The sequence below is a fragment of the Pseudochaenichthys georgianus genome, chromosome 4 (assembly GCF_902827115.2).
Source record: "Pseudochaenichthys georgianus chromosome 4, fPseGeo1.2, whole genome shotgun sequence".
Classification (NCBI taxonomy): Eukaryota; Metazoa; Chordata; class Actinopteri; order Perciformes; family Channichthyidae; genus Pseudochaenichthys; species Pseudochaenichthys georgianus.
Window position 1 is genome coordinate 2,232,613 of NC_047506.1, and position 19,993 is coordinate 2,252,605.

The 19,993-nt window shown below is 42.3% G+C and overlaps 1 protein-coding gene across 1 annotated transcript in view; it reads left to right on the forward strand.

The window, feature by feature from the left end:
- The first annotated feature begins 3,908 nt into the window (after positions 1–3,908).
- Positions 3,909–19,993, forward strand: part of fbn2b (fibrillin 2b) — a 123,043-nt gene continuing 106,958 nt past the window's right edge. Inside the window, exons 1-2 of the mRNA XM_034080825.1 lie at positions 3,909–3,995; positions 10,252–10,580. Of these exons, the coding sequence (XP_033936716.1) occupies positions 10,399–10,580 (182 nt within the window). The 5' untranslated portion in view covers positions 3,909–3,995; positions 10,252–10,398. The remainder of the gene's footprint in view (positions 3,996–10,251; positions 10,581–19,993) is intronic.

A 19,993-nucleotide genomic window follows, 5' to 3' on the forward strand; every position in this document is an offset into this window, starting at 1 on the left:
AGCTATCATTTGGCCTACACCATGTGCTCTGTTTGACAAACCCCGTTTTTTTCACCATTCATTCCGATGGCTGGCGTCTATGTCACGTGATCTTCAAATGTGTCCCTGCAGAAAAAGAAAACATGGCCGAACTTCGTTTTATTCTAGTTGTAAAATGCCTATTTTAAAGTTAGTTTGGCCATTAAAATGCGTTTTGATGTCATTTGATGCGAGAAATATGAGTTGTTATTTCAGATTATGTCTGCAGTGGATGTACATGATCTTTAGTTTGCTAGTTATTACGAAGATTACTTCAGGAAATCGCGACGTTTTCATTGTTACCAAGGTGGTTGCTAGGGACGCTGCTATCGATATTATTTCTGTTGTGTTGTGTAACTGTTTAATGGTGTTATCTTTATTGCTACCCCCTTCCCCGTCAATGTATAGTGTTGGTCCACAGCCTAAACATATTAGTTTAACAAAATCCGCATCTAAAGATAGCCTACGTTATTTCCCCCCTGTGCAATTCCAGTCTCAAATCTCACAGCACACCGTCATTAACAAATACCGGAAACAGACCGAAATAATAATAATACCTTATTCCGAGTGTGCTTGCTTTTCTCTTTGAAAGTCATCACATAACGGCATTGTAATACACGGTTCGGCTGCATTACATATTACATATCTGCCGTAGTTCTGTATTTATAGAGCCCTGATGAGAAGACAAACATGAGGAACTGAAAACGTGACGTGGATCATAAATATATCAGCCATTAAACAACATCTTACATTTCTTTTCACACAATGCGTCTCCTTGCAGTATCAACACTAATTCGGCTCACTTTTATATTTGATCCAATTGGTAGATAGGCTGTATTTACACCATAAAGGTGCACAGTTGATATAAAGGGACACCTGGTGGTTAAAGCATGTTATTGAATTTCAATATTTTTATTATTAGATATTAATACGATCCCTATAAAGTATATTCATTACTCGTTATTCTCTACTAATTGTTAATGAAAGACTGTATGTAATGACTATTTTGCACATCCCGTTCAAGATTTCAAGATGTTCTAAGGTTTATTGACATATCATATAGGCCTACACAACTGTGGTGTAGTTCTGCACTGAATGAAAAACTTGGGTTGCAGGTTCCTCAATAGTGCATTACAAGACATCTATCAATATTTGTGCATACCTCCAGCAATGTTAACTATGTTGAAACTGATATTATACATAATGTATTATACTCTTATAGATGTATGTAGATATTTCATCTCCGGCCTTGTCAGGTATTGAACAATCAATAAATAAAGAACACAGAATTGTTGAATATAAATCACAGAATTTATGTGATTATACTAAATGATTTCAAATCCAGTTTTGGACAGTCTGCCGTGGTTCCATCCCATTTCAAGTGCTGTTCGAGAATCGGCACACTCTCCAATCACAGAGCTTGAGGACTATCACGGGGTTTGTCAAACAGAGCACATGGTGTAGTCCAAACGATAGCTGGGGATTCTGGGTAGTGTAGTGTCTTCTGCCATCCTTTACTCCTGGGAATGGACGCTCACATTACCTTTAAGGGCAGCCGACATAAACGAATGCCGTGCTTCCATGAGCGTCAAATCCCGACGCAGATGGGAATACATTGCAATCAGTTGAAAGCTATTTGCGTCTCTTTATGACGCTGAAGGAGCCTAGGAGCGTCACAATTGGACGCCACGGACACTGACCAAACGTCGCTATTGGACGCTTAGGGAGTGAGAGTGTGTTGCAAATACAGTTAAATTCTGCCGTGATTAAACACCATCATGTTCCAAATCACATTAAGGAATATTTCTGAAACAGTATGGAGCTCAAATGCTTTTTCTCTTGCGGGTTTACCACAAAATTAGTTCCTTTTTTCATTTCCTGCTTCTTTACACATACTCTCTCCAGTACAGGTTAGCTCTGAGTGTTAGCGATGCTTGCTAATGTGAACAAAGACCATATTACGTCTGAACCACGTCAGGGATTGTTTCTGATAGCAACGTTTCTGATAGTGCCGTGGGTCCACACGCAAATCTGGATCAGCTCCGTTGTAGCCACGTTTTTAGAGATTTGGTTAAGCTACAGAGGAAAAGAGAGGGTTTTGTTTTCGGACACTTTGTGAGTTCCCTAGAAGACATCAAAAAGTGCATTTTGCATGATAGGTCCCGTTTAAGACTTGTTTCATATGAAATGAAAGTCTATTTGAATACCTATCATCTTTTATTGATTAATTACCCTACATTTATGAACACTTTTGCATCAAGAGGACGCACCTTTACTTAACCTCTGCTGTCTCAGGTTATTCTAGAGCTTTCTAAACAGTTGCTTTTTTTAGTTGAGAGTGGTGAAATCAGCACAGTGGGCAGAAACACTTGGGATGTGCTCAGCTGTCCTCACCCATATACCACCCAGCTGGCCACACTCTCTCCATGTGAACTTCCTATCAGCACTTGTGGCAACAAAGCACAAGGATGTGTCAATCACAAGAGGCAGTAAACAGCAGGAGGATTTGAAAAGCCAGCGTACTGTCTGTGACACGGCAACACAGCCTGGATGCTCTGCTGTTAACGCCATTTACAAACACACTGTGATCTGTAATGAAAGTGGGTTGTGCTTAAGTACACTCACATGTAATTACTCACAAGCCATCATGACCTCTTCCCCTCACAATAGATAATGTTAGGCACCCTATTTGTCATTATTGGCTCCACAGCATGAATACAAATGCTTCTCAGAAAGCACCCTCTCTCTGGGGAGTCTTTTTTCCAGAGGGAGGAGAAGTACTCAGATCTTGTAAAAGTAGAAGTACTCAGGTCTTGTACTTGAGTAAAAGTAGAAGTACTCAGATCTTGTACTTGAGTAAAAGTAGAAGTACTCAGATCTTGTACTTGAGTAAAAGTAGAAGTACTCAAATCTTGTACTTGAGTAAAAGTAGAAGTACTCAGATATTGTACTTGAGTAAAAGTAGAAGTACTCAGATCTTGTACTTGAGTAAAAGTAGAAGTACTCAGATCTTGTACTTGAGTAAAAGTAGAAGTACCAGAGTCTAGGAATACTCTGTTACAATAAAAGTCCTGCATTCAAAATGTTCCTCAAGTAAAAGTAGAACAAGTATTAGCATTACAATATACTTTAAGTACCAAAAGTAAAAGTAGTCGTTGTGCAGATTGGTCCATTTCAGAATAATATATATGATGTGTTTTATAACGATTGATCATTAAAGTGTTCTCAAAGCTGGTAAAGGTGCAGCTAGTCTGAATGGCTTTGTAGACTGCAGGGTAGCTGGTGGATTTACTCCAGGTGGAACTAAAGTCTGATTCAAGAGTTGATTATATTTCACATCATTAATCCACATCTGTGAAGTAACTAAAGGTATTAATAAAATGTAGTGGAGTTAGAGTACACCATTTACCTCTGAACTAGTGGAGTAGAAGTACAAAGTACACGTCTCTCAAAATGGTGCTTTAGTAGAGTACTTGAGTAAATGAACTTAGGTACTTCACTCCACTGAGTACACCTCACATTTAATTACTCATCATGACCTGTTCCCCTCACAATAATGTTAGGTACCCTGTTTTCATTATGTCTCCACGGCATGCGATGCTTCTAAGGAGGCATCAAAGATCCTCTCCTCTGGGGAGAGCCTTATCTCCTCACTGAAGTAGCCTGAAGGTTTGTGTTGCAGGGTGATGATAGTGAAGCCTGTTAGCCTCAGTGTGGAGTTTAGCTGCTTGGCCCCTGTTATAACAACTGTAGGAGTCTTGAGGAATGTGGGTTTGTCCTGCAGTCCGTTCCTACCCCCTCTCTCTCCCCCTGTCTCTGCCTGTGTCCCCTCCCCTCTTCCCAAACAGGGCATTTCCCTAACTTTTCCCTTTTTCTCACAAGGCTATAGTTCAATATTCCATTCTGGGGCACATATCCTCTCCCAAAAATTCCGACTCTGGGCTCCTCGACGCCGAGGCACTCCGCTTTGTTGCAAGGTATTGTGAGCCTTACATTACTGTTATCAATGGCTTTGATTGTGACTATTGTTCACCCCGTGGTTAAGCGGGGATTATCTCTCTATGCATGTCTGTTTTGGAGAGGTAATGGTCTAATTAGGAGGTTCAGACGCAGGGAGGTGGATGAAAAGTTGTTAATATGCGGGTGGAGTTCACTTTTACCGGCTTTTTTAGCAAATGCATGGTACAAAAGAAATCCCCGATAGACTAGTCACGTCCTACTGTTTCATTGCTCGCATGTTGGAGTTTGGAATTAGCTTTCGTGGAAAGAAAATTCGGTAAAAAATGCAAGGACTTATTTCCCATTTCGGTTTTACTCTCGGTTCCGCTGGAGACGCTGATGTTGCGTTTTATTCATTCATAAAGTCGCGCGGAGCTGCAGAGAAATACTGCAACAAATATATAGAAAATGTGTATTTTGGTCATTTTGAGATCGAGTTTGGATTTTGTTTCCTTCTCCAATGTAGTAGCTGCACTTTATGACTGTAAGGGCATGACGTGTGTTTCTAAATATTGCATTTTCAGTAACTGCAACACACGTTCGCATCTCCTAATGTTCCTTTAAGCATGTTAAATACAGCTGGGATTTTCAAGTCACTCTTCGATTACAATGGATGGTTTGTTAGTGAGATTTGGGGATGCGTTGATGACCACATTCTGCAGACTGGCGGCTTTACCTGCCTTTCTCTGACAGCACTGTGAGCAGAGCTGTCTGTAATTGATCAGGCATTTCTTTTGTTCCGCATTGATCCCGCCTACATTCACTTCTCCTTCTGCTGCCAACTTTTTTTCTCTTCAGTGGAATTTTTTCTTTTAATAACTCCATTTGAAGCTTAATTGGCAACGTCTATCTACTATATCACAACTCTCATTAGTTGTGTATGATTGCAGTGATTAGAAAGTTGAGCGAGATTTGAGATTAAGCACAATTAAGTACTTTTTGGGATAATGACGTGCAATTTTCCTAACTTAATTATCTCTTAATTACCACGTCTTGTCTAGTCTTGCCTCACTTCTGTCTTTTCTCTGCATGTTGGAGTAAGACAATCCTCTATGTCAGGATTGTCAAACTCAATTTCATCGCGGGCCACATTAGCATTATGGTTACACTCAAAGGGCCGGTTGTAACTATACATATACAGTACCAGTCAAAGGTTTGGACACACCTTCTCATTCGAAGGTTTTTATTTATTTTAATAATTGTCTACATTGTAGATCATTACTAAATACATCAAAACTATAAAAGAACACATGGAATTCTCTAGTAAACAATTTTTTTTTTAAAAATCCAGAATATTTTTTGCCTTGATGACAGCTTTGCACACTCTTGGCTTCTCAATATAAATATACATATGTAAATATATAATATATATTAAATAATGTATTATATTACATTATTGCCTCTGCATTGGATTATTATCAGTTCTCCTAATAACTTCACACATAACTACGTCTGAAAGCAGAAGTCTAGGGCAAATAATTGAAAGCAAATATTCAACAATTACACCAATTGTATTGAATATAATAATCTTTGCAAGCTCTTGCGGGCCACATAAAATGAGGTCGCGGGCCGGATTTGGCCCCCGGGCCTTGAGTTTGACACCCCTGTTCTACTGTATGTCATCTCCCTCTAAAATGAAACTGAATCAGCAGGATGAGGTGCCTTATTTATTATCTTTTTTCTGCGTCCACCCCAGATATATCTCGAGTGTGGTTGGCCCCTTGGCTGAGGTTATATATCACTAGGGGCCCACGGTTATATAGTGGTTCATAATGAGGTGGAGAAGAGACAATAAACCTGAAGGCTGTTTCATTCAGATGAATGTTTTTCCAGGTTAACACACTCAAGAAAAGCTTGTCGGTCTATAAACTATGTTTGGGGTTAGCAAATAAACCCCATCTCCATAAATCATGAACAATAATGGGAGCAATTAAATTAGTGTATTTGGTTGTTGTTTTCTCAGATCGCTGGTTAGGGACATCTTTAGTTTGATTGATCATCTTCACCTCACCACTTAGCTCCCTCTCTGGCTCCCTCTAGGCCAGGGGGGTCAAACTCAAACACACAGTGGGCCAAAAAAAAAATATGGGTACTCGTCGAGGGCCGGACTGGTTCAACGTTTATTGCAGAACTTATTGAAATGAACTTATTGCACATATTAAACCTGGGACTAACAACGCTTAAATTATTGCCTATAAAAACAACATTAAATAATCAGTTGCATTTCTTATGGCTCTATCTGCAGCTTCTCCAGAGTCATTTCTTATGAGTACATTTCCCCACAGGCCAACAACAGCTTCAACAAAACTATTCCCCTCAAATTGAAAACCAAACATGGCCTGTTGTCGAGAGAGAAAGTGCAGAAGGAAGCATCCATTGAACTCAGTGTGCTGCTCTGAGATGCTAGCTCAGACACTTGGCATCTCATCTTGGGTGCAAGGTCATCAATGTTTGGGGTCCGGCTCTGAGCGGAGGAGACCCTCAGGATGGAGTGAAGGTGCAATATACCGGCGGGCCAGATCTAATAGGAATTAGAAATTATCCTGCGGGCCGAAATTAAATCCACCAAGGGCCGGATTTGGCCCCCGGGCCTCGAGTTTGACACATGTGCGTGCACTAGGCAAACATGTGTGATTTAGGGCAGTGATCCCCAACATGTTTGGCTTCTGACCCTATAAATTCAAGCAATGCCTCTTTATGGCCCATGCTAGCAGTTTGCACCTACAGTATGAGATGAGAGCTTGTATTAAATATGTTTTTGCCCAAAGAGGCCGAAAACAACTCACGATGTAGACATGTTTCAGTTTAAAACAGCTTGTGGGAGTTGAGATGATTTCTATTTGCCTTCACATCCCTTTTAACGTAAAAAAACATAACATATTCAACAGCTCCGGGTCTCTGACATCGAACACGTCTGTGTAATCACTTTACGACTTCTCTCCGTGTAGTGCAGTCACTACATACAGTATGTGGTGTCTGTGCAGTGATAAACCACTTATGGCACGGCTTTGAAGTGCTCTCTAGTGAAAACAGATTGTTGGAAGTCAGGGTTTAACGTGTTTCTACGATTTCCTCGCATGCTCTTCTTTATTCACCCCACAACTCATGTGTTTTCTCTTTTCTCAAAATAACCACCGAGCTTGTCACAAGCAGAGAAATCAAATCAGTGGATAATTCCTTTGGAAGCCATTTCACAACAGAATGGCAAGATGTCTTGTTCACAGATTGTTCAAAGCTCAGGAAATGTAGGAGAATGGTTGAAGCTGTATCCTATGGTTACACATGATTTGTAAGACCAATGATTCCCAACCAGGGATAACGGGGATAACTCTGCAGATATGTGGACAGGTCGGTTATAAGCCGCCTGTCGACCTAAACTATTTACACCTGTGGTGCAAAAGGAAAATGCATAGAAGCCAGCTCAGCCAAAAAGCTTTAAGGAAAACCCTTTAAGAGCTTTTAGGAGGATATGAAATAAATGGAGATCCCAGGACGGATGGACGTGCAATAGAGGTCATGTGTACAGTATAACCAACATAATTAAATTACAACAACAACAACAACAACAACAACAAACCATATGACTTAAGGATTTAAGCATCTTCCCGGTATTACAAAATTAATGGAGCCTCGAAATATGGAAACAACATGGACACTTCAAAGAAAATGTGTTGTCGGCTTATTTTATTTATCAGAATATTTGTGGTTTTTCCGTGACAACAAAACACAACGGATCAGATCTCAAATGTGAACCGAAAGCTCGGCTAACTTTGGAAAGTAGTTGTTGTGACTCAAGGCGTCGTTCACATGACATATCCTAGTGGCTCGGAGAGAAAATGGGTGTCTATCAATCAGAGGGTCAGTGGATCGATCCATATCCTCACATGAACATCTCAGACTAAATAAAAAATATCGATGAGCTGAACCCTCTTCTTCATGTCTCTTCTACATCAACATGTGTCCCCTCTTCTTCATGTCTCTTCTACATCAACATGTGTCCCCTCTTCTTCATGTCTCTTCTACATCAACATGTGTCCCCTCTTCTTCATGTCTCTTCTACATCAACATGTGTCCCCTCTTCTTCATGTCTCTTCTACATCAACATGTGTCCCCTCTTCTTCATGTCTCTTCTACATCAACATGTGTCCCCTCTTCTTCATGTCTCTTCTACATCAACATGTGTCCCCTCTTCTCCATGTCTCTTCTACATCAACATGTGTCCCCTCTTCTCCATGTCTCTTCTACATCAACATGTGTCCCCTCTTCTTCATGTCTCTTCTACATCACCATGTGTCCCCTCTTCTTCATGTCTCTTCTACATCAGCATGTGTCCCCTCTTCTTCATGTCTCTTCTACATCAACATGTGTCCCCTCTTCTCCATGTCTCTTCTACATCAACATGTGTCCCCTCTTCTCCATGTCTCTTCTACATCAACATGTGTCCCCTCTTCTTCACGTCTCTTCTACATCACCATGTGTCCCCTCTTCTCCATGTCTCTTCTACATCAACATGTGTCCCCTCTTCTTCACGTCTCTTCTACATCACCATGTGTCCCCTCTTCTTCATGTCTCTTCTTCATCAACATGTGTCCCCTCTTCTTCATGTCTCTTCTACATCAACATGTGTCCCCTCTTCTTCATGTCTCTTCTACATCAACATGTGTCCCCTCTTCTTCATGTCTCTTCTACATCAACATGTGTCCCCTCTTCTTCATGTCTCTTCTACATCAACATGTGTCCCCTCTTCTCCATGTCTCTTCTACATCAACATGTGTCCCCTCTTCTCCATGTCTCTTCTACATCAACATGTGTCCCCTCTTCTTCATGTCTCTTCTACATCAACACGTGTCCCCTCTTCTTCATGTCTCTTCTACATCAACATGTGTCCCCTCTTCTTCATGTCTCTTCTACATCAACACGTGTCCCCTCTTCTTCGTGTCTCTTCTACATCAACACGTGTCCCCTCTTCTTCGTGTCTCTTCTACATCAACACGTGTCCCCTCTTCTTCGTGTCTCTTCTACATCAACACGTGTCCCCTCTTCTTCGTGTCTCTTCTACATCAACACGTGTCCCCTCTTCTTCGTGTCTCTTCTACATCAACACGTGTCCCCTCTTCTTCGTGTCTCTTCTACATAAACACGTGTCCCCTCTTCTTCGTGTCTCTTCTACATAAACACGTGTCCCCTCTTCTTCGTGTCTCTTCTACATCAACACGTGTCCCCTCTTCTTCGTGTCTCTTCTACTATCAACACGTGTCCCCTCTTCTTCGTGTCTCTTCTACATCAACACGTGTCCCCTCTTCTTCGTGTCTCCTCTACATCAACACGTGTCCCCTCTTCTTCGTGTCTCTTCTACATCAACACGTGTCCCCTCTTCTTCGTGTCTCTTCTACATCAACACGTGTCCCCTCTTCTTCTTGTCTCTTCTACATCAACACGTGTCCCCTCTTCTTCGTGTCTCTTCTACATCAACACGTGTCCCCTCTTCTTCATGTCTCTTCTACATCAACATGTGTCCCCTCTTCTCCATGTCTCTTCTACATCAACATGTGTCCCCTCTTCTCCATGTCTCTTCTACATCAACATGTGTCCCCTCTTCTTCATGTCTCTTCTTCATCAACATGTGTCCCCTCTTCTTCATGTCTCTTCTACATCAACATGTGTCCCCTCTTCTTCATGTCTCTTCTACATCAACATGTGTCCTCTCTTCTTCATGTCTCTTCTACGTCAACATGTGTCCCCTCTTCTTCATGTCTCTTCTACATCAACATGTGTCCCCTCTGTGGAAAGAGACTCTGAAAGTTTCAGGAACAAAGATTCTCTCTCTTTTTGATCCATTTTCTGAAAACGAGCTGATCAGATTTTGGCCACTTTATGATGTCATAACGATGTGTTGTCTTGTGTAACCATTAGCCAATCAGCAACCAAGGTAACCCCCCCCCCCCTTATCACCTGAATCTCCTCTAGAGCTCCTTTGAGTTCTTTGTAACCAAATGTCTCTCAGAGGGGCGTGGGGAGGGGCTCCTTATTTTCATCTAAAGTAACAGACAGAGAATCAGAACTTTTGAAACAGAGGGGATTATGGGTAATGCTGCAATGATCTGTTTGGTGTTTCAGCCAATCAGAGACAGGTTCTGTATATATCTGAGACCTGTGATATATTGATGAAAAACAGTATAATAGGGGAACTTTAAAGTGTTTCTAATCTCCTATCTTCTCTCTTCCTCTGTCTAGCCCCTGCTCTGGAGTGCACACCAGGACTTCTGATCTAGATCCCGGTCTAGACTCCTCAGCCTGGGTCCACGCGGTGAACGGCGAGCCAGAGAGAGTGCGAGGTAACAGGGAGGTAACTGCGTTTTGGAGGGATAGCCAGACGGACCGATGGCATCAGGGAAGCTGGCCCGGGTGCTGCTGGGATGGGCGGCCATGTGTGTCGGGTCGTTCCACTTGTGTTGGGGCGAAACTCCCGGGACAGGACAGTACCAAGCGAGCCGCTTCACCGGCACCGAGGACCAGAGAGAGGTGCAGCGGGTCAGGCGCCGCGGCCAGGAGACTCTGAGAGGGTGAGGACCGCCATCTCTGTGTGTGTGGGACGAATCCCAAATGAGACGCATAACACAGTTTGGATTCATTCTTATTATACTATATTCAGCTTCAACAGTTGCTCCATTTTAGAATGGTAATTATAAAAAACAAATAGTAACACATTCCTTTTTAAACATTGAAAGTAAAAAATAAAATCATTTGTTTTAACAAGAACAATTAAAACAATATTTTAAAATATATTAACACTGAATTGCACGGTTTAAAAAATGTTTTTCTTGATGGTGAAGTCCAGTTTTTTTTTATACTTATGTTTTTATTGAGTTTTCACAACAATAATAACAGAACAACAAAACATAATACACACAAATCAGTTAAAATAAGACACAATAAATACTAGTTGTCTGAAGACCTTCAATATTCACACATACCGTACAAGATTGAATTAGTCATTCTTTAGTCATTAGAAGTCCAGTTTTTAAAGTTTGATGGCGAAAGGCAGGAAGGACTCTCCTCCATTTTTATCATTCATAAAATCGAGTACTAAAAAGAAGAATACCGTTTGCTTTGCATACACACCTGGGAGCGTTCGCAACAGTATCTGGAGAAAGTTCAAAATATCAATGTCTTCCCTCCGCCTGCCGTCTTTCTCTGGCCGCCTTCTTTCAACTGCTGTGCTTTCTGGGCGGCGGCCAAGCCCGACTTATACCAAATTATGCTGCTGAATACTACCACATTGTTTCCCCCAAAACAGCACATGGTCAACGTTGAAATCTCCCAGTGTATTCACAGCAAATGGAGATTTTCATGGGAAAGGAAGGAAGAGACAACAGCCTCCTTTACATCTCACGAGTGGACGAAGAGCACGACCCACATTCCACTCAGTGTATTAGTGAAGCTGGAGAAAGGACTGCAGCAGGGGAGATGTTAGGCCCTGGTGTTTAAGGTTAAGGCAGAGAAATGTTGTGTGTGTACATAACATCCATGAGCAAGTTGTAAAAGAGGCCGTATTATGATGTCCCTTTCCTGTAGTGTGGTAGAAAGGCTTGTGTGCATGTAAATGGTCTGCAAAGGCTTACATCGTAAACTTGGCCCCTCCCCCAAACTCCTTTGTCTGTGACACCACTATGTAACACGCGCGTTTCTATTGGCTAGCGCTCAAACACATTGTAGGCTAAGGGGCGGGACATCTCGAAGCGGCTGACCAATCACAACAGAGCAGGCCAGCTAACCAATCAGAGCAGACTGGGCTCTGGTTTCAGACAGAGGGTGAAAAGAGGTGCTGCAGGACAGGCAGTATGAGAAAAATAGTTTTTTTAACCTTAAAGCATGGAGACATGTCCCAGTAGAGCAGGGGTGTCAAACTCAATTTAAACTCGGGCCACATCAGCATCGTGGTTGCACTCAAAGGGCCGGTTTTATATATAAGACTATATAAGAATAAATATATAAATATTTAATATTAAATAATGTATTATATTACATTATTGCCTGTGCATTGGTTTATTATCGGATAGGGTAATAACTTCATAATTAACTACGTCTGAAAGCAGAAGTCTGGGCAAGTCTCTTCAGTGCGCATGTCACAAAATGATTTAAAAAGAAAAGCCAAATTCTGGAAAAACAAAAAAGTGACATTTTGAAAAAAAAGTAACATTTTGAAAAAAAAGTGCATTGAGATGCATTGTGGGACATGTAGTTTATGGGCAATGTGCTTCTGTAAAGAGGCATGTAACCGTATAATAAACTTATTATATTCTTTGCAAGCTCTTGTGGGGCCACAGAAAATGAAGTCACGGGCCGGATTTGGCCCCCGGGCCTTGAGTTTGACACCCCTGCTGTAGAGGAACAAAATACAAATATGAACCTGGAAATCCGCAGAATAGCCTTTTAAGGTGTTGTTCTTTTGAGTATCCAGTAACATTACCTCCAGGGATCACCTCTCCCACGCTTCAGCTCCCCACTTTGTTACCCAAACACCACGACTCCGGGTGTGGGACGTAAGGCGGCGCAGGAGAGAGTTCTCACTGTATATTTCGCCACTTCTTGAAAAACAAAGGATGTTTTGTTGGGGCCCGTTCGTCAGTGTCTGCATCAGTTATTCCAATCAGACTCCCATCTGTCCCAGCTTACGGTTCCCCCCGGTGCCAAGCCACAGGAAATGAGGTATTCGTATCACCCAAGGGGGGTATGAAAAGGGGCATTTGTTTCACTGCTGTAGGTGACAAAGCAGCAGAGAGGATAACAGAGCAGTATTAAAGAAAGAAAGAATGCGGACATTATGCATGAGATGACGAGGGGATTGGATACGAGAGATAAAGAGACATACATAAAGTAAAAGTCTTTTCAGTTATGACAAAATGGAGGTCCCCATAATGGAGGTCCCCATAAGGCGGTAAGCAACCCAGAACTGGTGTTTTCTCTAAAAACATGCTCATACTGCTTAAAATAAATACTTTTGTCTGCCTTGTCACTCATTTTGGATTAATATAGAAGGCCAAAGAAAATCCTCCCTCGAGACAGAGGGGGACATTTTATAAAAACGTGGTGGTCCCTTACCCTTAACATGTTCTTCACTAAAGTCTGTTGTACGGCCGCCGTGGGTCATGTTGTGTGTTCAGTGAACTACGAATTAGTTCATTGGCATTGAACCCCAATCGGTACATATAATCCGTCTGAGCGATATCTCACGTTCACGCATTGTCCCGCGAGCAGCCGGCGAGACCTTGCACAATAGCACATTACTTCCCTCAGGTTGAGTGTGCTTTCCTGAGAACGGCAGACTTTTTCCACTACATTGTTAAGTTCTGGAAACAGTGGCGTGTGAGGAATGAAATGCTCTTGTTGTGATAGTTCTGTAGTAAATAGGTGACATGGTATCTCTGACATGTAGGGTATGTTAAGGATAAAGGATGTTGGGCTCCATTTTGTAAAAGGTTTGATTATTTCCATGGGTCTTCTAGGTGTTGCCTGGTAACTGTCACTTGCATCGAAAGCTCCCATGATGGCAGGCCAAACCAAATGGCTGTAATGTGTTGGTTTTATTTTCAGTTACTGTTTGAGTATCGTTGCCTGAAAAATATCACAGTTAATCTGGATTCGGTTAAAATTAGTCATCAGCGAAGTGAGCATCTGAGAGCTGGACAGGAGCCACCGGGTGAAGAAATCACACGGTGAGAAAGTGTTCGTGTAATCAGAGCCAAATGTTTCTTTCGCTGGCTGTGTTACAGTTACTACAACTCATTCACCCCGACGAGAGCCGCAACAGAACCAAAGGAAACAGACACTGTTTTGATAATAGATGAATCACTAAAGCGGTTTTTCAAGCAGACATGTCAGATATCGCTGTTGATAGCCTCTGATTCGTGAAGATGTCCTGCTTTTCTCTGGGTTATGTCACTTTAAAGTATAATGTACTGATAATACAAGTCATTTGGAGACTGGGAAGAACATGTTTCACTCTGAGAAAATACCTTGCTCACGATGTCCACCGGTTTGCAAATACCTCTTGGCTTGTGTTATCGTAATATCTAAACACAAATGGCCGATGTAAATAATGCTTTAGCAAACATGTTGCTCTATCGTTAATTGTTTATTATTCTTAAATGGAAACAAAATATAATGACGAGTAAACGATGAATCTCGAAACCAATTGTGAAAAGGCGAAGAAGTCATACTTTATTAATCGCCCAGGTTTGAAATTAAGGTTAGGGTGTTAGGGTTCAAGGTTTCCTGGTTAGGAATAGTTAATTGTGTGTGTGTGTGTGTGTGTGTGTGTGTGTGTGTGTGTGTGTGTGTGTGTGTGTGTGTGTGTGTGTGTGTGTGTGTGTGTGTGTGTGTGTGTGTGTGTGTGTGTGTGTGTGTGTGTGTGTGTGTGTGTGTGTGTGTGTGTGTGTGTGTGTGTGTGTGTGTGTGTGTGTGTGTGTGTGTGTGTGTGTGTGTGTGTGTGTGTGTGTGTGTGTGTGTGTGTGTGTGTGTGTGTGTGTGGCCTAGCATTACTATACTTGTGGGTACCTACATCTGTTTACACAGTCACGTGTGGGGACTCGCCTCCCTTATGGGGACAAAATGGAGGTCATGGGGGATCATTCATTTTAGGGTGAAGACTTGGTTAGGATTAGGGTTAAGGTAAAGTTAAGGGTTAGGGTAAGGGTAAGGTTAAGGGTTAGGGTTAGGCATGTGTTGGTTATGGTTAAGGTTAGGATCAGCCTCCAGGAAATGCATGTAAGTCAATGTAATGTCCCCTGAAGTGATGTATACATGGTGTGTGTGTGTGTGTGTGTGTGTGTGTGTGTGTGTGTGTGTGTGTGTGTGTGTGTGTGTGTGTGTGTGTGTGTGTGTGTGTGTGTGTGTGTGTGTGTGTGTGTGTGTAGTTATTTGTTAGGAAAGTAGTCACACTTTGTAAATCGCCCAGGTATGAAATGAGGGTTAGGGTTAGTTGCAGCTCTTAACCCATCAAACTATAATCCACGCTCACAGCGAGGCTTGTTCGACATGATAATGCTTTTATGTGAGAGCTGCAGGCATCACAGGGGCCTACCAGAGCCTCAGTGCGGGCTTCTCCGCTCCTCTGTGGGAGATGGAGGGAGCTGAGGTTAATGATGGTCATTACGCTGGCCTTGGGCTGCTGGTGCGGTGTTTATTTACTGGCTGGAGCTCCATATCCCCTGCTCCGTCTCTGGTGGCTCTGGCTCTGATGCTGGCTGACTCTGATTTATTGGCTCCCTCCGCACACTGCAGCCTGGCACCGGTCCACTCCAGGGTGGTATCCGATCCGACCTGGAGCTGCAGTGCTGGTTTGATGATGGCCGACTGAATGTACGGTTGGTGTAAATGTTCTTTTGTTCAAAGTCCGGGAGTATTTGAAAGAAAAGGAGACAAGGTGACGCCTCAGGAAGTTTAAAGAATATTTAATAAAGTCGCGTTGTAGTGGATCTAACAAAAAGTGTTCGCAGCTGTGGGCAGGAGAAGAGAGAGACCTGTCTCCCCGTACATTCTAATATCATTCAGTAGTCCTCTTCTCATTGGTTGCATCGACGAGGGGCGTGTCTTCCTCTTGGCTCCTTGCTGAAGTGGCGTTAGATTTCTCCCGCGAGTTGATTAGCACGGCGTCAATAAGGAAAGTTAGACGTTGTGTGTTGAACACCACAGGTCACTTCTCCCTATGTTCTCATTCATAACATTCTAACGGCTAAAAACAAAGATAGAAAAGCTTGAGGCAGGACTCTTACATGTTGAAAGCCCTACAAACTAGGGCTGCACCCTGGATGTTTAAAGAGAACTGGATACAGCGTGGGAGGCAGGTCCCCATTCATTTCTAGAAAGGTTGCTCAGCGGTGAAGCCAAAACGGCCTGACTCTTTAAACTTTTTGGATCTAGTCGCAATCTTCTGCATCAACTTAAAGCATGCACACTTGAATTTATTTGAAGCTCCAATGTGCTCGGTCCCGGCCAATCCCTTTGACGAGGGAAAATAACTCTGGATTTGACTTTTAGCGAATTTTTGCGACTTTTAGGCCCGTTGGTTTAAACAATGGCTATTCAAGTGTTCGCCTTGTGTATCTGCTGAGTGTCATACGTCTCTTTCCAAATTTAAGTTAACAGCAAAAAGCATTTTTCGGCCCAAATAAATAAAGATAAATAAAGAAAAAATAACTAATTGCCATTGTTTTGGCTGATATTGCAATATGTTTCGCAATATTAGATGGATGATCCTTTTCGAAACATTATTTCACTTATCTTTGAAAAATTCAAATGATCCTGGTGTAGAGGTCTCTAAGGACATCCTTTGCCATGGTCTTTGGATTGAACACTAGCAATTACCGAGAGGTTTTACCTTCACACTTACAATTATGTGTTACTAGGTTGCAAGTTTCCAACGCTGCTTTTCCTTGTGAGTTTTATAGCCGGTAAATCAACCACACACACCTTGTGTCGTCCAAGATAGAAGCCTATTTTTCACAACGTTTACACACGGTGGGATTACTCTGAGGAACTGTACCAAACAAGGATTATTTTTAAGTCGGTATAATACCTCTTGTTGGTCGGGACTTCTCTGCAGCTTCACATTCTCACATATTTGTCTTGACCAAAAATTGCCCATAATGGCTTTTCAATGAAACTTCGATTAATTATCCATCCCTACCGCAAACTAAAATGCTTTTAGTTTAACAAGATCTTTTGTATGCTGGAGTTAAACAATCCAGCCAAGTTCTCTTTTTCTTCTTCTCCTGAAACCACCAACATTATTAACTGAGGCCAGCTTGGCCCAGCTTTACTCAGCTCTGGATAACTTGGCAGACAATCAGCCCCAACGCAGAGAATTACTTTCAGACACTGAAGTCCCTTTCAGGATAACGTAGTACCACCCGGATGGCCTGGATGGGGTCCTCTACACACAATCTGTCTTATTTAAGTTTAAGACAATGGATGCGACAGATCAAACCCTAACCCTAGCCACCTTGAAAGTATATGAGGACAAAGGAAGGGAAAAAAAACCTCAAAAGGAAGAATTTATGACCTTTTGTGATGAGTTGCCAGTTCCCCTTTCTGTTTTATGTGCATTAGGTTCCATTTCAGGTTTTTTATGTGTCTGCATTTTTGCCTACTGTACGTGCAGGCTAAGACTGAGCTGCAAAGACTGGATTATCTGGGACAGCTGATTGGCGTGTTAATAACGTGCTGTAACATCAGTTTACTCACCACATTGTATTGGCCACATTGAGATCCAACCAATAAACAGAGTATTTAGTCATTTACTGTACGTTTCTGTTAGACTGCCAGCCGTCTGTCACTCATTTAGTATTATTATGTACTAGTGATTAGTCTGCTGATTATTTGTCTATTGTCATCATTTTGCATATAAAGAACACATATGGAAACATTTGCATCCTAGTTTAAGTTCAAGGTCTTTAAATGTCAAAAGACAGTCACTCTAAAACTATATAAATTGAGATTTTAAAATGTTGCCGTAATTTTAAAATCGCAACAACTAGGAATGCAGGTAGAGGAGGAAAAAATAAGGATTTCATATTTATCCAAAATACATATACAGTTTTTAGGATGGGCAACAAAATCAATTAGGATGACATTTTTTTGAATTCCTTATAATATAAACCGATACAATCTAGCATTCATTACATTACCTGTTAGACGCTTTTATCCAAAGCGACTTACAGACTCAACACTGTGGCCAATCCCCACAGGAGCACTTTGGGGTGATTTGTCTCAGGGACACAACGACATGCTGACTGCAGCGGGGTTTGAACCTGTGCCCCCCTGATCCAAACACATACGCACAACCCACTGCGCCACACACCGCCATTCATTAATTAATAAACAAAAACTTCACCAAAATGAGAGCTCTTCTTCCCGAGAGCAACCCACACACACCCAGCCTTCCTCTCCACACGGCAGGAGTGTATACCAATGCGGGCCAGTCCATTGTTGAGTGCAGTGGAGAGAAGACTCTGAAGATGGGAGGCTTAGATTAAGTCGCCTCTTTAAACACCCCTCAAGGGGAATGGCACAGTCCAATTAGGCGATGCATCTGGGTGGTGTTCATCAGTTCAGCCTTTTGCCAGGAGCAAGGTGAGCTCAATCTAGTCAAATAAAGTTGTTTGAAAAATTCTCTGTGTATGTTGTTAAACAAAAAGCATAACCTTTAGGATGTGTGGTTGGTTGTGAGGCCGGTATCCTTCACATACATGCTCCCATAAAGGCTTGTTTAACCCTTTGAAAACAACACTTTAAAGTGTGTATAGTTGTTGTTGTTAGTGAAACTCACCTCTGATTGGTGTGTAAGAGCCTCATCATCATCTGTACTTTCTGTACATTCCCTGATCGTCCCACTCTGATCTGATGGCTGCAGACCCAGGTGTTGCTACAGGTTGCATTACGCAACGTTTTCCAGAGAAGGGTCAGATACCAGGCTTACGACCTGTGACCACACACACACACACACACACACACACACACACACACACACACACACACACACACACACACACACACACACACACACACACACACACACACACACACACACACACACACACACACACACACACACACCTGACCTGCATCAACTGTGAACTTCTGTTTATGGAGAGAGACCGTCTGAAGTCGTTTTCCATGCCTGCCCGATGCTCCCCGTCATCGGTGGCAGTTTGATCTAAACTGTCCTGACCTTTGACCCCTGTGGATTCCTGCATGGCAAGACGACCTCAGGCTACAGCTGCAGGACTTGTTGACTTTTATGGCTGCAAATGCTGTTAATGTTTGGGGAAAAACCCTGAAGAAACCACCAAGGTATTACTTTGCACCAGAAGAAACGTGACATGTTCACCTTATGTCTCGACAATAGTAAAAAACGTAAAGTTATTTAGTTAACTATGTTATATGACAAAGAGTAGCTGCAAAGTCTCACATTCGAAAAAATGAAATCCACAGAAAAACTCAATACTCTTCAACAAATAATATGTAGAGCTGAAATGTAGCTTTTATTTTCACAATTAATTAAAATGCCGTTTGTTAATTTATGATTCATTGTTCTGTCAATAAAATGCGACATGTCTAAAAAATGTCAACGAGACATATTGATCTTCCTGGCTAAATGTCAACAACCGTCCAAAAAATGGCTGAATCGTTAATTGATCAAATACTGTACTTTTCGGACTATAAGCCGCGACTTTTTCCCCCATTTTTTTTGTTCAGCTAACGGCCACTAGGGAACCTCCTAACTCTATGGATTTTACAGGTCAAATTAACCACCTTTAACACTATGGGCTCTATGACCGGTCCGTGCCCGCTGGAGGCCGGAAAAGAGTGAGACATGTCGCGCGCCAAAGTAAAAGTGGAACCGAGAGACAGAACGAGAGCAAGACAGACGGACAATTTAGCTGCTGCGGCTTATATGCAGGTGCGCTTTATAGTCCGAAAAGTACGGTAGTTTCTATCAGATGCCCTCTATCAGCTACAGAGTAATGCACATTTTGATACCGCACGTGGTTATTTGGCGTGCTTCATGCCCCTCAATCCTCTTCCCCTCCCCCCTTTGAAGAATGACTCCACTTTCCTTTTGGCTCTCATTCTTCATATTTCCCCTTGGATGAGGTGGCAGCCATTTTCCTTTTATTACTATTAATGGCCGTTAACGAGCGATCCACGGGCCGGGAGGCAGCTTCAAAGGCGGCGACATGGCCAGAGAAGAGTTAATCTCCTTTAGATTGAGCCCTGAGAACAGTGGGACATTTCACATATTGAGGAAAACCCCTGGGGGCTTAAACTCATTTTTGTATGGCTGTCTTTCATTCTGTATTACTTCAGTTCATCCTGTAAAGCCTCCTCTCTGAGACCAGGCGTTGACCTGGAGGAAAGGCTGAGAGGGAGGAATAATAATAAACCAGAGCACCTCAGGGTCAAACCCCAATAG